Raw genomic sequence first — 14,986 nt, 5'->3', positions numbered from 1 at the left:
TTCACTGATATCGTATTGGTTTGTCATTATGAAGTCAACTTGGCTTGGATTTATGCATATTTTCTCTTTACATCCACATTTTGAAAATAAGAATTTAAATGTATTGCAGTCCCTGACAGTTTGTAGTTAACCTAATGATCCCTTTCTCGTGATAAATTCTTTGCATTGTCACTCTACTGTGAATTTCTGATAGATGAAATCTACTTTGGAAACATTCTGAAAATCAGTACATTCAGTGTCTGCCACTCATGCAAAGCATTCACTGTTATGCTCTGGGAGGTTATAAAATTCAAATATCTTTACAGTGTTTTCATGGAACTTGAAATCATCCTGTAGTTACATGGAAACCTTTACTCAAATGAAAGGGAACAACATGTTTGCAGTGAGATATTTATTAATGTATAAAAATAAATACATAAAATATTGTAAATATACTTACACGTTTAATTAAAATATCCAAGATTAAAATGAGGAAGATAAAAAGGCCATCTGTTAAATAAATTTGGATCAAGTGCCCATTGATCTTTAAAGTTCTGAGGTTTCTGAGGTAAACAGCAAAAGGTCGTGGTCACCTGTGGGTTTTGGTAGCAAAGCTGGAGAAGCCATTAACTATCACTATTATTTTGCTGCTTCAAACATTCCCGAACTGCAAAGAAAAAATAAATCAGAATAAATAAATGACACACATCTGCACATACCTCATAATGCTTTTGCCTTCTTCTGCTACGCTGAGAAATCTATCAACAAACACATTGTAATTGACCAGTGGTGGCAAAGGCAAAAGTCCATATGTCTCTAAATGACTGTCTCAAAAGGAGGGCTTCATTACTGAATTGGACTAAAGTTTCAGTTTCTCATGTTGCTATTTATTTCCTTGTAGACCTCTGCAGACTAAGCACTGGACAGATAGTTGTTATTTCACTCCCTTTAAAAGCAATCTTCAATCCTCATGGAGGTACTTCTGGAGCTCAGATTCCAGGGCCACCATAGACAACCTCTCATCCTCATCCTCTGCCTCCTCTTCGTCCTCAGGCAAAGTCTCATCACCGACATCTGGGAACAGGCCTTGCTTGACGTACAGCTTAGGACTGGATTCCTGATGCTGTAGAGAGCCTGTTAAAAGAAGAGACGGTCCTCAGTGTATTAAAACATGACTGGCTATTGTCAGTCTAACTACACTGTTGAAGAGGACTCACAGACGCTCTGAGTTTCAGGAACCACCTCTGCCCAGCTGTATTCTGCAAGAGAAATGGGCTGGCTGATCCAGAACTGCAGCAGCAATTGGTCTAAAGTCATTCTCTGAGTGGGTTCAGGGTGCAGCAGTCCATGTAACACGTCACGCAGCTCTGAGAGTGTACACAGAAATTCAGAGGGTTTTTTTTACTGTCTGAAACTGCACATTTTTTGAGTTATTCAGTTAAAACTACATGCAACAAGCAGCAAAAAAGACACTGTATACCTGGAGAGAGATGGAAGAGGTCGTTTAGTTTGGCATCCAGGATCTCTCCCACATCGCAGAAGGGGTTCTCACTGAACAGCAGAGTGTAGAGCAAAACCCCCAGAGACCACATCTCCAGCTCTGGACCCTCATAGCTACAGAAGAAGACAAAAATGTGAAGGACAGCAGTTGAAATACACACGTGGACAAAATTGTTGGTACCCCTCAGTTAAAGAAGGAAAAACCCACAATTCTCACTGAAATCACTTGAAACTCACAAAAGTAACAATAAATAAAAATTTATTGAAAATTAAATAATCAAAAACAGCCATTACTTTTGAATTGTTGATTAACATAATTATTTAAAAAAACAAACTAATGAAACAGGCCTGGACAAAAATGATGGTACCTCTATAAAAGATTGAAAACTATTTGACCAGAGTGACATGATTAACTCAGGTGTGTCATTTAATTGACATCACAGGTGTTTCCAAACTCATAATCAGTCAGTCTGCCTATTTAAAGGGAGACAAGTAGTCACCCTGCTGTTTGGTGAAAAGGTGTGTACCACACTGAACATGGACAACAGAAAGCGAAGGAGAGAATTGTCCCAGGACATCCGAAAAAAAATGATAGACAAACATCTTAAAGGTAAAGGCTATAAGACCATCTCTAAACAGCTTGAAGTTCCTGTGACAACAGTGGCTCATATTATTCAGAAGTTCAAGACCCACGGGACAGTAGCCAACCTCCCTGGACGTGGCCGCAAGAGGAAAATTGATGACAAATTGAAGAGACGGATCGTTCGAATTGTATCCAAACAGCCCAGAGCAACCTCCAAAGAAATTAAAGGTGAACTCCAAGGCCAAGGTACATCAGTGTCAGATCGCACCATTCGTCGTTGTTTGAGCCAAAGTGGACTTCATGGGAGACGACCAAGGAGGACACCACTGCTGAAAAAAACTCATAAAAAAGCCAGACTGGAATTTGCAAAAATGCATGTTGACAAGCCACAAAGCTTCTGGGAGAATGTCCTTTGGACAGATGAGACCAAACTGGAGCTTTTTGGTAAGGCACATCAACTCTATGTTCATAGACTCAAAAACCAAGCGTACGAAGAAAAGAACACTGTCCCTACGGTGAAACATGGAGGAGGCTCAGTAATGTTTTGGGGCTGCTTTGCTGCATCTGGCACAGGGTGTCTTGAAAGTGTGCAAGGTACGATGAAATCTGAAGACTATCAAGGCATTCTGGAGAGAAATGTGCTGCCTAGTGTCAGAAAGCTTGGTCTCAGTCGCAGGTCATGGGTCTTCCAACAGGACAACGATCCAAAACACACAGCCAAAAACACCAAAGAATGGCTGAGAGAAAAGCGTTGGACTATTCTAAAGTGGCCTTCTATGAGCCCAGATCTGAATCCCATTGAACATATGTGGAAGGAGCTGAAACATGCCATTTGGAGAAGACACCCATCAAACCTGAGACAACTGGAGCTGTTTGCTCATGAGGAGTGGGCCAAAATACCTGTTGACAGCTGCAGAACGCTCATTGACAAATACAGAAATCGTTTAATTGCAGTGATTGCCTCAAAAGGTTGTGCAACAAAATATTAAGTTATGGGTACCATCATTTTTGTCCAGCCCTATTTCATTAGTTTGTTTTTTTAAATAATTATGTTAATCAACAATTCAAAAGTGATGGCTGATTTTGATTATTTAATTTTCAATAAATTTTTATTTATTGTTACTTTTGTGAGTTTCAAGTGATTTCAGTGAGAATTGTGGGTTTTTCCTTCTTTAACTGAGGGGTACCAACAATTTTGTCCACGTGTGTAACCTACATTTTGCATCTAGGCTAAATGATTTGAGTTAAAGTCTTGCACATAAGGATACTTATTACTCTTTTGAGCTGAACTGACAAAAATAAATAAATACGGAAAGGAACAAACACCACTTGTCATTCACAGCTATTATATACTTACGGATTTCCCTGAAGCACCTCCGGGGAGCAGTATTCCAATGTGCCACAGAAATTGTAAAAGAGCTTCCCGGGAGCCATCATGGCAGCAGAGCCAAAGTCTATCAGTCGGATGTGAAAACACTTGTCGATTATGATGTTTTCATCTTTTATGTCTCTGTGAAGGATGTTCTTAGTCCTCAGATAGAAAACAGCCGCAACCAGCTAGGAAGAGAATTTAACAAGGAGCAGATTACCCCATCACATTTCAAAGCCCATTCTCCTGCCATGCGTGTATTTTTAACTATGCACATACCTGTCTAAAGATGTAGCTGGCCAGGGGCTCATCCAGCCGTGGCTGCATGTCTATGAATTCAAAAAGGTCCAAACCATCTCCGTGTTTCTCCATCACCATCTGAAAGTAACTCCCATTCTCAAACACCTCCAGCACCTGGTGGCACACACACACACACACACAGAGCAAAGCAATTTAACATTATGAACAAAGGCTGCTGAAACTTTGCTAATTATGTGTTTTCATGCAACAATCCAGGTACCTTGACAATGTTATGGTGCTGCACTCGTGTCAGTATGGCAATCTCCTGGCTCACTCGTCCCAACATGGGGTCATCCACCCAGCAGTCGCTCACTATTCTGGCCTTGCTAATGAACTTCACGATCACCTGCAGATTGTAAAGTTGGTTAAGTGGCATTAACATACATCACAATCCTCACTCCTGAACAACGTTAAATTTAAGCAGAAATTAGCACACACTGCACAAATAAAATGTTGTCTTACTTCTTGTCCATCACAGCGTCTTACTGCCTTCCAGACAAAACCAAAAGCTCCTTTGCCCACTGCTTTGAGCAGCTGGTACTCTTCTTTAAACTGCCCGTCACAGACTCGAGACTGCTCAAGGTCCATGGTGGAACGCAATGCTTCCCCTTGACTGGCTTCACCAATCCTCTGAAGGAAAGAATGAGTCGATGATGAATTAGTTGAAAGATGAATAACCATTATTTGCTTTAAAAAGGCAGTATAACGTGCCATTCTGACTTACAACCTCAAATATTTACTGTCACTCACCTCTCCGAGACTGGTTGCTGATAGGTTTTGCAGTGATCGATTCGTTTGCAGCAGCGCCCCCTGCTGGCCGGGTCGACTCATCCACACACAGAACAAGAAGCCTCCATCAGGCAATTCAGTCGTACAGATGTCACACTGCACATCTGGAGAGAAAAAATAACCCCGTTAGTCTTGATTCTTTATGATTTTCAATGAGGGAATCATACACAGGTGATACCTACCAACTCTTGTTCCATCTCTGTGGTATCCACTTCCTTCAAATCTCCCCTCCAGTATCTGTGCCGAGTCTGAGGACAGTGTGGGTCCATTCACCTTCTGCTTTTTAGGAGTTGACGTGGCAGGAACGTCTGCCATTGACTGAATCCCACCATTCATTTGTATGGAGCACTCTTGGCTCTTTCCTTGATGAATGGCAGAGAGAGCTGCCCACTGATCCTGTTCGCCCTGGTGCTTTTCTAGTTCTTCACTCGAGCCGTTTCTGATCTTCACAGCAGGATCCCCAGTGTCAACAGGCTCCGCTTCCTGGTCAGACTCCACCATGCATGGGGAGGGTGTGCGCAGGAGCTCAGCTGTATCACAGGAAGTCATGGAGCGTTGGTTGTCATCGTTGTGCCCTCTGCGACTGAGCAGTTCTATGCTACTGCTCAGATCCAGGTCAGCTAGGGCCCTGGTGATCAGATCACCATTGCTGTTGAGGTCCAGAAAACAACTGGCCGAGTCCACTAAATGTGCTGAATGACAAGCCTGGGCTGGATCAGAACCACCATGACCACCAAATTTTTCACAGAAGCCAGACGAAGATCTGAGAAATTAAATTTTAACAAACAGATTACATAGTGTAATTACTTACAGCATTTTATTTTCATAAAAACTCCATCTAGGTGGCATTACTGCTGAAAATGCTTCCTTTCTAATCTGGACAGACATTTCAGCAGCTTTTAGGGCTGCATTACACCCACACAGCAGAAAAATTCCACTCCTCACCTGCTCTCCAGTGAGATGACCTCAAAGCTTGAGTCTTGGAGGACAGACGCACATGAGTGGTGGTCTTTTCCAACACCAGGAGAGTTGCCACCCACATTGCAAACAGCTTGTCCATTCTGAGCAGGAGCGTCTATAAAACAAGACAAACAGTCTGTCACACATAATACAATGTTAAAGAATTTTTAAAGAACGTCTTTTCTAAATTCACTCTACACACAGTATGTACTGCAGTTTTGACACGTTTGAGTTACATGGTAGAACTAGAGACAAACAAAGGTAAAGAAAAGAAAAGAAAAAAACACACACACATAACCACATCACACATTTGAGATTCTGGATGCCAGGTCCATTATTTTTCTGAACCCCACCGGTTAGCTTCTGTTCTCTGGTATGGGGTGATGGTTCAGGTGGAACCAAGCAGCAAGTGTCCTCTCCAGGAGGTTCCACCCAGGCAAATGTCTTGAGGAGTGCCTGGGTGGAATCTGCACTGTTTAGCTGGCTACTGCAGGAAGCTACCTGGGCTGCTTCCTCCATCAGCTCTGCAGTATCACAGGCCCTGAGGAAAGAATGGCCGTTTTAACTGAATTACTCCAACAACATTTACAAGTAGAAGCTGGGATGAAAAAAAACAAACAATTACAAGCTCACTTATTATATGAAAATCAGTGCTATATCTATACACAAAATGAAACATCTAACAGATCTTTAATGTTGGGCTAGAATAAAGGTTAAAGACCATTTAAATTCTGTAGCGGTGAATCATATGATAAAGAAGGCTGTTAACCAATGAAGTACTGTTCGAGGAACCCATTATATTATTTCTTTACATACCACGTCCATGACCATAGTAAGTATTTCAAGGTGAGAGAAACGCATTTTATTTTAAATAATTAAAATTTGTGAAAGCTCATGTAAGTCACTATCGTAAAAATCTGTGCTTTGAGTACAAAACATGCTGTGATAGTATTTGTCCAACAGATGGCAAAAGAGGACATGCTGTAAAATGTTGTAAATCCAGATTCTGAGATTTTTCCAGTATCACAATTATTCACAAATCAATCAAATCAAATTACAAACACTAAAATTGTGCTTGTGGTAAACGGTTTTTCAGTAACAGAAAGATGGAACGACTTCTACTTTCTGGCCGGTCAGAGACACACAGAGGGTATTAGGCTTGACCATAGAGCTGCTGTGTTTCCAGATTTACTGCAAAGCACATTAAATATGCATGCACTCTGCTGCTTTCAGGTCCCTGATTGTTGCTACGGCAGCTTTTGTTTGCCCAAAACTTAAGAGAATACAAGTTGCGGCTGGTGTCTTTAATTAAGTCTAACATCTGCTAACATATAACCTTCTGTCAGAGTTAAATAAGGCCACATTCAGGAAGCTTGTCACCCTTTGGGGATATAGTCATTGCCTCCAGTAAAAATAACATCCAGCCTGTTTTTGACAACAAGCCCATAGTGCCTGCTAACTTACATAACCACACGTGTGGAGGTAACTGCCGGAGGAGAGAGGGTAGACAGAGCGCTGCCCTGTTTCTCCAGCCTGGTGCTGGTTCCAGTGAAGATCCTGCCTCTTCCCGTTGAGGTACTGCTCAGGATAGCCTGACGCACCATGGCCATGTCTCCAGCCACCAGGGAGGAATGGTCTAAGATGAGAGAATGAGGGAAATGAAGAAATGACACACAGCGTAAACGAGTGCTTCATAACATGACAAAATATCAACACACTGCAGGATGGAAACAATCCAGACACAAAAAAACCCCAGAACTCCCAAAACTGGAAACTGCTGCAAGTTGTACATGAAAAAACAAAACATCTAGTAAGATAGATATGACACACTGCATGTTTCTTCTATAAGTAATGTAGACTATCATAGCAAGTTGGTTGTAAAACATGAACTGTCATGCTATAATATGTCACTATAGCATGCAACTGCGTACCAGATTTTCCTGATATTTTGGATGAGACCGGACTTTTACCAGCCTCTACATGAGAATCAGAAAAGGGGCTGGCCTTTCTGTCCGTCATCCATCCATAGAAACCAGGCATCAGGACAGTGACACTCTGTTGATGACAAAGCAGGAGTGACAGAAGTGAGTGTTGGCATGGTCCTCAGTCTGAACAGCCTTGATCGGCTGGTCGTGTTGGCTCACCTTTTCCAGCAGCTCGTCCTTGTTGTAGCCAAACAGACTGAGCGCCACATGGTCGTGAATGCTGAAGATTGAGCCATCAGGGTGGAGCAGGAGGAGGCCGCTCACAGGAGCAAACACCCAAACTGTCCCACAGTACTCCAGTGCTGGACTGGGGGAGAGAACCATGCTGTCTGCTTTGACTTCTGTGAAAGAGCAGACACATGTTAAGGTGCACAGTCAGTTACAACCAGTACTGCTTGTCCAATTACAGTCTCTGCTGAGTAACATTTTCAGGGTTCATATAGCATTTGAGGGTCTTAAATGGTTTGGTTTTCTATAGTTTTACGTATTAAATTGGTTTGACATGCAGAAGTCAGAAGTATTTTTCAACTCCGTCATCACTGTTGTAGGAAAACCATGTATCTTCAAGCGGTTAGCGATTATAAGCCCAAAAATGGTCCCATTTTCCCTTCGTTACTATACAGTTTTTGGATAATCCAAAAAGTCTCTCTGCAGTTTGTACATTTTAACAAGACCCGTTAGGAGCATGCAGCACAAACCAACATCTTAGCAATGTTTGTCAGTTACCTCACATTATGATTTCTTCCCCAACAGAGCTTTTCATTTTCATTCGCTGCACTTTTTCGATGTTAAGTCTGGAGTCTTATGCTGAAAAAATGTTTGGAGGGTTTTTGGATAACACTGCAATATAGTGGATTAGGCACCAGTTTCCTCAAAGTAATTTTGGGTGTGATTTTAATCCCTGTGCAACCAATCCAAAGGTCCCTGCTTAGTCTGAACATCCAACTAAACAACATACCTGAGGACTGCTCTTTTCCATGGGCTGGTTGTTTACAGTCTGCAGAGGGTGATGCTTCTCTCTTGCATACAGAGGAGCATGGCTGCTTGCCCTCTCCACTTGACATTTCAAGACTATCTGTTGGACAGGCAAAATCAGTCCCACTCCCACTGCTCTGGTGTTGGGGTTTTCCACACACTACTGCCGCCTGAAGTTTGACACACAGAGGGACTGATGCACCTCCTCTGCTTTTACCGCAAACTTTCTGAACCCTCAACATCTGAAAGAGGGAAGAAAAAGCAAAGTCAATCAGGGCAGACTTACAGAAAAACCTGAGCTTATAAAGTTTAGAGATATAATTTCTTTTCTGTGTGTCTCTAAAATGTCTAATAAGCATATTGGTAAACAGGAACTTGAAAGCAGAGGTTAAAAAAGGCAGCTTTACTTAGCTGAGTGGAAGAGTTTTAGTTGTAAAGTGTGCTTACTTTGGGCAATGCATAACTGCGGAGAGGGATTTGTAAAGAGGGGATTAGCTCCTTAACAGACACTCCTTTCAAGTCCTCAGGATGGTGGTATCCATGGAGATGAGCAAATGCCAAGTCACAGGTTAGGATATTGCCCTAGAAATTAAATCAAATGTGCTGGTCTATTTTATACATATATTACAAATTTTAAAGGACACAAAGAGGAATCACACTATTAAGGCTACTACAGAATGCTGTACTTACATTTTGTGAAAAGGACAAAAAGGCTGATACCCTTTCCACATTTTCCATCATGAAAAGCCAGTACTCGTCATTTTGTGACTGTTTGTGTGTACACACAGACACTGGCACCTCTCCAGATAATGTTACAGCATCCATCTACAGAAAAAAATCAGCCCGTTAAACATAGAAAACAAGCTTGTAAACATGTACAAACATTTACAACAATCACATAAAAAAATTACAAACATTCAGCGAAATGGTACTATGACTTGATCATGTTTAAGGTACAATTTGTGATTCATTGAATAGTATATTTCATACCAGTTTTCCAGAAATAGGTGCAATAGTTCCATCTGATAGTAGAAAATCTTCTTGTAATGCTTCTTCCAGGACCTGACCAGTTTTCTTTAAGATAGAGGACAGCTTTTTTCCAGTCAGCTCATTAGTGGTGCACTCAAACAGTCTGCACGCTTGGTCATTGACTGACAAAATCTGCCAAATTGAGAATAAAGGAGAAGATAAAACACATTTCCAGTCGAAAATTCCCAAAGTACTGTTTAATTAATGTTGTTGTCAACCATTACTGCCTCTATTAAAAGCACAGTACCTCTCTGGTTTTCTTGCTGACAGTAAGTAGGACTTTGTTTGGGTTGATGGCAGCCGGATTTCCCAGCAGGCCAAAATCTCCAGAGAATAGCTGATTTGAGAGTCTCTCTTCTGTCTCCGACATAGTGAACGGGTGTGGCAGGGACTCAGCAGAAATTTTGGAGGCAGGAAATAAACTAGAGATTTGATGATTTCTGTGCGCCACAGATGTGCAAACATCCAAACGGTCACCTGTAAGCAAAAATAAGTGTTAAAATTGATTAAAATCACTTTTTCCCACCCTCATCCTGATTATTATGAAACAATAATTAAACAACAACAGATTAAATAGCCCAACGTGCCGTTGTTTTCAGTGAAAAAACATGACATGTCTAAACCCATGTATCGACAACATTCTATATTCGAAGATAAAGTAAATTTTGTCTTTGATAAATTATGGAATAACTGATCCCTACTCTGAATCACAACCAAAAGGTTGAACTTTACCTGTCAAGGAACCTGGATAATAACGACGTTGCAATGCCAAAAGCTTCTTCTTGTACAGTGACCTCTGAGTGCATGGAAAGGACTTGTTCATGTCAAAGTCATCTCCCATGAGATCAGAAGAGAGGTCGGGCACCACACATATAGTCTGTCCCTTATCTCCGAAGCTTTGGAAAGCCGCAAAACTACCGTCGGCCGAAAGCGACATTGTTGTTGATCCTGCTGGGCCCAACAATGGCTAGTGTAACAAAATACAGAAGAAAGAATGGCTGAATTGCAGTGAGAAATGTTTGGAAAGACAGGTCAACTGAGCAGTTTCTGCAAACACAGAAAATAGTTTACTAACACATAACACTCACCGAGGTCGTTTTCGGCCTGTTTTCTGAGCTGAAGGCGCTGCAGTTTCAGTTGACGGTCGTCGACAAGGTAACGTTACCTCCCTGCGATCCCAAGCTAGCTAGCCATCTGCTAACTCTAGTGCTAACGCTACTATAAACAAACTCGGTCGTGTTGTGTTTTGTTTAAAAACAGCGAGTTTTCTAGGTTTAATTTTTCGGCATTTATTCTTAGTCGACGTTACCGTAACCTTTGCAGAACTTCGACGCCTTGCAATCAGGTCAACCTTGGTTAAAAGCAGATTTTTTTGCGACTATGTGACTTGATCAGCAGTGTTTTTTGTAAGCCGCGGGCTTCGAGCGCCAGTCGATGAGACGATGAGACGGAAGTCTCCTGCAAGCCAATCAAATGTCACGCTTTTAATCTGGATACTCTCATTGGATAATTAACCGGAAATGTCCGCCTATGTTTCCATGGAAACACTGTCACAAATAGCTGAAAAATAAAATAAACACGAGGAAACCTCTTAAAAACGTCTCTTTACGTAGTTAGAAATATTTTATTTTGTCTTTAGAGAAAAACAGGCAAAACTCAACAGTAAACACCAGCAACTTTTTAAATAGACGTTTACTCTCTAAATAAAAACGCAATATATTTTTCAAGGTCCCATATTGTGCCACTTTTCAGCAAAATGATAGAAATCTCACACTTGCCCAGAATGTATCTTCCTTCAGCTCAGAATACCGCAAGTTTCCCCTGTTCTAAATGGGCTGTTTCAGTGTCAGAAGCTTATAATGCAGCTGAGCTGCTGCTGTCCTTGTCTGCTTCTGGAAGAAGACTCTCTATATGTGATTGTGTGAGATGGGGACTTCTTGAAAAATCATTTCTAACTTTCTCTATATTGCCACAAAATATTGCTAAATTTACAGCATAGCTGCTGTTTTTAATTCGTGTATGGTTAATTTGTCAGACAGTATAGTAGTTATTAAAACAATATTTTTGCTGCGCAGAATAGCAGCTCTGTTGTCTCAGTAGGCTATGCTAGTCATTGCTTTATACTCATTCCATTGTATGGCAACAGAAACATAAAGATATGTAAATGCTAACAGTTTTATAGCAAATTTGGAAATTGTAATGCAGTGTATGTGAGCAAGGAGAGCAGGAGAGAAGCAAACAGATGTTAACACTGGATGAGTTTAGCTTGCAGTGAAGCACAACTGGTAACAATAAGTCACAGTCACACAGTTCTTGTTTATTAATTTTAAATCATATGATTTCTACCATCTCTGAATGTCCCTCTAGGGTCCCCATTACAGCTTCCACAGAGCTCCGACTTGTGGGCATATGATCAAAGCCAATGTTAGACTGTTAGCCACACAACATGCCATCACTTAGGATTTTCCTATTGCCGGTGACATTGCCAGTAAAATAATAATAATCTACTGGGTCTTCAGTATCTTCAGATGCTGGGAGTGCATGGAGGCTCTTGTGTTCACTCTTGAGGCCAACAGCAGAACATACAGTGTGTTTTGCTTATGGCTGAGACATTTTAGAGTTAGCAGAAGCAGCTCAAACAAGTAAACAAACAAAAAAACTGGTAGACTGTGAGGCTGCTGCTATTCTGAATGGGTCACCTGGGAACAGTAGGCAGTGAGGGGGCAGGATTACACAAAGTTTGAACTAGAGGAGTATTGGTCATACTGATATGTAGCATTTAGGTCAAATTTGTACTGGCGTGTAAAGCTGGAAGTTATATAGTTGTATTGGGCTCGAGAAATGGCTAAAGTAAATGTCTACACATCATACCAGCTTTTACTTTACACCTCTCCATATATGACAAATAAAAAACACAATAAAAATAGATTTTCACCTTAAGGGACCTTTATGTTAATTTATTTGACTGGGTTAGAAAAAATAATGCACCCATTACATTAATAGAAAACAATCATACATCTTGAAAACATATCACATGAGAATTATGAGCTTTTTATTTTCATGTACAAATCTGATGAACAACACCAAAATACATGTTTGGACAAACAAAACATAATAAAGATAATTCCATTATGTAAAACTGGCATCAGGGAGAAGTTGGGTAAAAATTCAGTGTGTTCCAGGTGCAGTTACTGCAGGGGTCCATATGGTGTTATTTTTTTCTAACTGAGTCACTTCATTAGCTACATGGCTTTGTTCGTTAGATCCATAAGCTCCCTCTTAGGAGGATCGTCTCTCCAACTCAGACTAGACAAATGGTTTAGCCACAACACAGACTGAAGTTAAATGAGTCAGACTTTATCACTACTGACAGAGAGTCTGGAAGAGGAGAAACAAAAAGGGTTGAAGGATCCCAGCAGGAAAGTACACTCTGCAGTGCTTTTGCATAAGTTAAAAAAAAAAAAGAATATAACATAAGGAGACAAGAATCTCATTTTGACATAGCTGCGTATTTAGGAAATATATGTATATATCTATAACAGTCAGTACAGATGTTTTGAAACATTTTTGTTAAAATTAGCTCTCTTGGTTTTAGCGGAAACATCGTGAGAAGAATTTCAGTTCATCCAGTACTGAAACAACACATCATGTTGACAGGCCAGCTCCAGCTGCAATGAGGAGTGTTAATGCCATCTGCTGAATTCTAAACCTCGCCAAAGAATCTTTTTTACACACCACAAACATCTAGTAAGGTAGATTTCTTTAACATTAAGTACATTTTGATGCAGATCTTCTTTTTGCTGTGTGGTTACTGCACTTTCATGATGCTTAATGTGATGCTTTTTGGGGGACAGTAAGTTCAGCTAAGTTTTCTTCACTTGCACTGACAGCCATATTCACAGAAGTAATTTGAACAAGTGTCATGTCTAAATTATGTAATATTTTTCTTCATGAATTTATGGTTCAGCACTTTCTGCACATGCAGTTTGTCAGAGTGGAAGAGGTTTTCTCACCAGAAATCATCTCTAGCTGGATCCTCTAACTTATGTTTACTCCAGTGGCTGCCTGCTTATAGCTGTAACATGCATGCTTTGTCAAGTAGCTCACTTTACATTAATGAGAACTGTTTGAAGGAGCCGAGCAGAACACATTGCACAGTCACACGCACAGTCATACATACACACACACACACACGCACACACACACGCACACAAGCAATCTTGGGCACACGTTTTCATGGTGCCATGGCTGTGAATAGTGAGCTTTGATAAGCTTTTTGAGCATAGTTCTCTAATGGTGGAAGTCCCTTTTACTGTGTGGACGGTTGCCCAGTATATGATCCACTTCTGAGGCGATGCCTGCTGTCATCTTTGGAATTACCTGAGATGCACAAAATAGAGAAAAACTGCATCAACATCAAGGCTGTGCTAAAGACCAGTTAATGAAGTGATTATACAGGTTTAAAAATGCCTTTGTACCTGAATGGCTCCCAGGTTCTCTGTTAGTTGGGTTGGATTGGAGGACCCCAGAAGCACTGAGCTCACCCCCTCGTTCCTCAGGCACCAGGCTAAAGATTGGGCACAGGAGGATATCACTAGAAGTCTTATAAAGACAAACATTAACATGACAGATATAGGAAGCAGACGCAGTATCTGCTGTGCCATCTGTACTTTACCTATGGCTAGCTGTGGCAAAGTACACCCGAGCTTCTCCGCAATATGAGTCAGTTCTTTTAGCTTAGCTTGCTGTTTCCTCCCATCTTCACTCATTATTTTCTCCCTCAACCATTGGTATGGCTAAAAGTGGAGGGAAAGCAGAAGCGTTAGAGTCACACGTGAAAATTAGGGGGAAATAACTTGAACCAGTTCGTGCTGCGTTGGTTGTACTACGCAGATATGAGTTCAGCAATACAGCTCTGGAGAGGTGGTTTAATGTAATTCAACCTGTACCTTCATTGAGGCCCTGGAGGTTTCTGGGATGCCGTTCTCGTACTTTCCAGTGATAATTCCACAGGCCAGAGGGGACCAAGACACGACACCCACACCTGCAACAGTGTAATTACCACTGAGCAACAGGACATAAAATCTGTAACAAAACCTGACATCAGGAGAAAACCTAATATAGACTTACCGATCTTGTGGTAGAGCTCAGGAAGCTGAGTTTCCACTTTCTCCCTCTGGAAGAAATGATACTCAGCCTGCTCACACACCGGTGGAATTAGATTAAACTGCCTGGCCACAGAATATGCTTCCTAATTGAATGCGAAAGGGGAATAACAAGAACAGAGGAATTGTTCAAGAGATAAGGAGACTTGCAAAAACTGACCTTTGTGTTTAACAACCAATTTATCTGAAGGGCATATATGCTTTGGATTTCTTTCATGTCACCCATTAGAGCGTAAAGAAGACTGGATATCTATCACTGGGCTGATAGCTTCAGTAGTGAAGCTGAAATGGATACCATGATAAACACATTTCCTGAATTCTAGCCGTCTGAAATCACCTCATGATCATCATG

At 41.1% G+C, this 14,986-nt stretch overlaps 2 protein-coding genes across 2 annotated transcripts in view; both read right to left on the bottom strand.

Annotated features, from left to right (window-relative positions):
- Positions 1-387: 387 nt before the first annotated feature.
- Positions 388-10,912, bottom strand: pask (PAS domain containing serine/threonine kinase). The gene is made up of 21 exons (XM_051952868.1): positions 10,558-10,912; positions 10,202-10,436; positions 9,717-9,946; positions 9,431-9,601; positions 9,131-9,265; positions 8,888-9,022; positions 8,424-8,682; positions 7,625-7,806; positions 7,412-7,535; positions 6,945-7,116; positions 5,789-6,021; positions 5,466-5,595; positions 4,703-5,283; positions 4,482-4,624; positions 4,194-4,361; positions 3,952-4,077; positions 3,711-3,845; positions 3,420-3,619; positions 1,460-1,593; positions 1,197-1,346; positions 388-1,113 (listed from the first exon to the last, which is right to left on the bottom strand). The coding sequence occupies exons 2-21, from the start codon at positions 10,404-10,406 to the stop codon at positions 941-943; spliced, it is 3,786 nt and encodes a 1,261-aa protein (XP_051808828.1). The 5' UTR covers positions 10,407-10,436; positions 10,558-10,912; the 3' UTR covers positions 388-940.
- Positions 10,913-12,499: 1,587 nt separating this feature from the next.
- The window catches only part of kcnab1b (potassium voltage-gated channel subfamily A regulatory beta subunit 1b), a 32,015-nt gene continuing 29,528 nt past the window's right edge, over positions 12,500-14,986 (bottom strand). The window contains exons 11-15 of the mRNA XM_022202109.2: positions 14,600-14,720; positions 14,419-14,513; positions 14,145-14,265; positions 13,948-14,036; positions 12,500-13,849 (exon numbers count right to left, since the gene is read on the bottom strand). Coding sequence (XP_022057801.1) covers positions 13,760-13,849; positions 13,948-14,036; positions 14,145-14,265; positions 14,419-14,513; positions 14,600-14,720 — 516 coding nt within the window. The 3' untranslated portion in view covers positions 12,500-13,759. The remainder of the gene's footprint in view (positions 13,850-13,947; positions 14,037-14,144; positions 14,266-14,418; positions 14,514-14,599; positions 14,721-14,986) is intronic.

Source organism: Acanthochromis polyacanthus, chromosome 9 (assembly GCF_021347895.1).
Source record: "Acanthochromis polyacanthus isolate Apoly-LR-REF ecotype Palm Island chromosome 9, KAUST_Apoly_ChrSc, whole genome shotgun sequence".
In the NCBI taxonomy this organism is placed as follows: domain Eukaryota; kingdom Metazoa; phylum Chordata; class Actinopteri; family Pomacentridae; genus Acanthochromis; species Acanthochromis polyacanthus.
Note: the sequence above shows the minus strand (reverse complement) of the source record. Positions and strands in the feature narration are given on the sequence as shown.

Bases quoted from the DNA above. Each gene is read 5' to 3' on its own strand.
- pask (XM_051952868.1), bottom strand. From the start codon at position 10,406: ATGTCGCTTTCGGCCGACGGTAGTTTTGCGGCTTTCCAAAGCTTCGGA. The intron at 9,947-10,201 runs GTAAAGTTCAAC...TTTTGCTTACAG, and splicing joins TTATCCAGGTTCCTTGACAG to GTGACCGTTTGGATGTTTGC. The intron at 4,078-4,193 runs GTAAGACAACAT...TACAATCTGCAG, and splicing joins GACGCTGTGATGGACAAGAA to GTGATCGTGAAGTTCATTAG.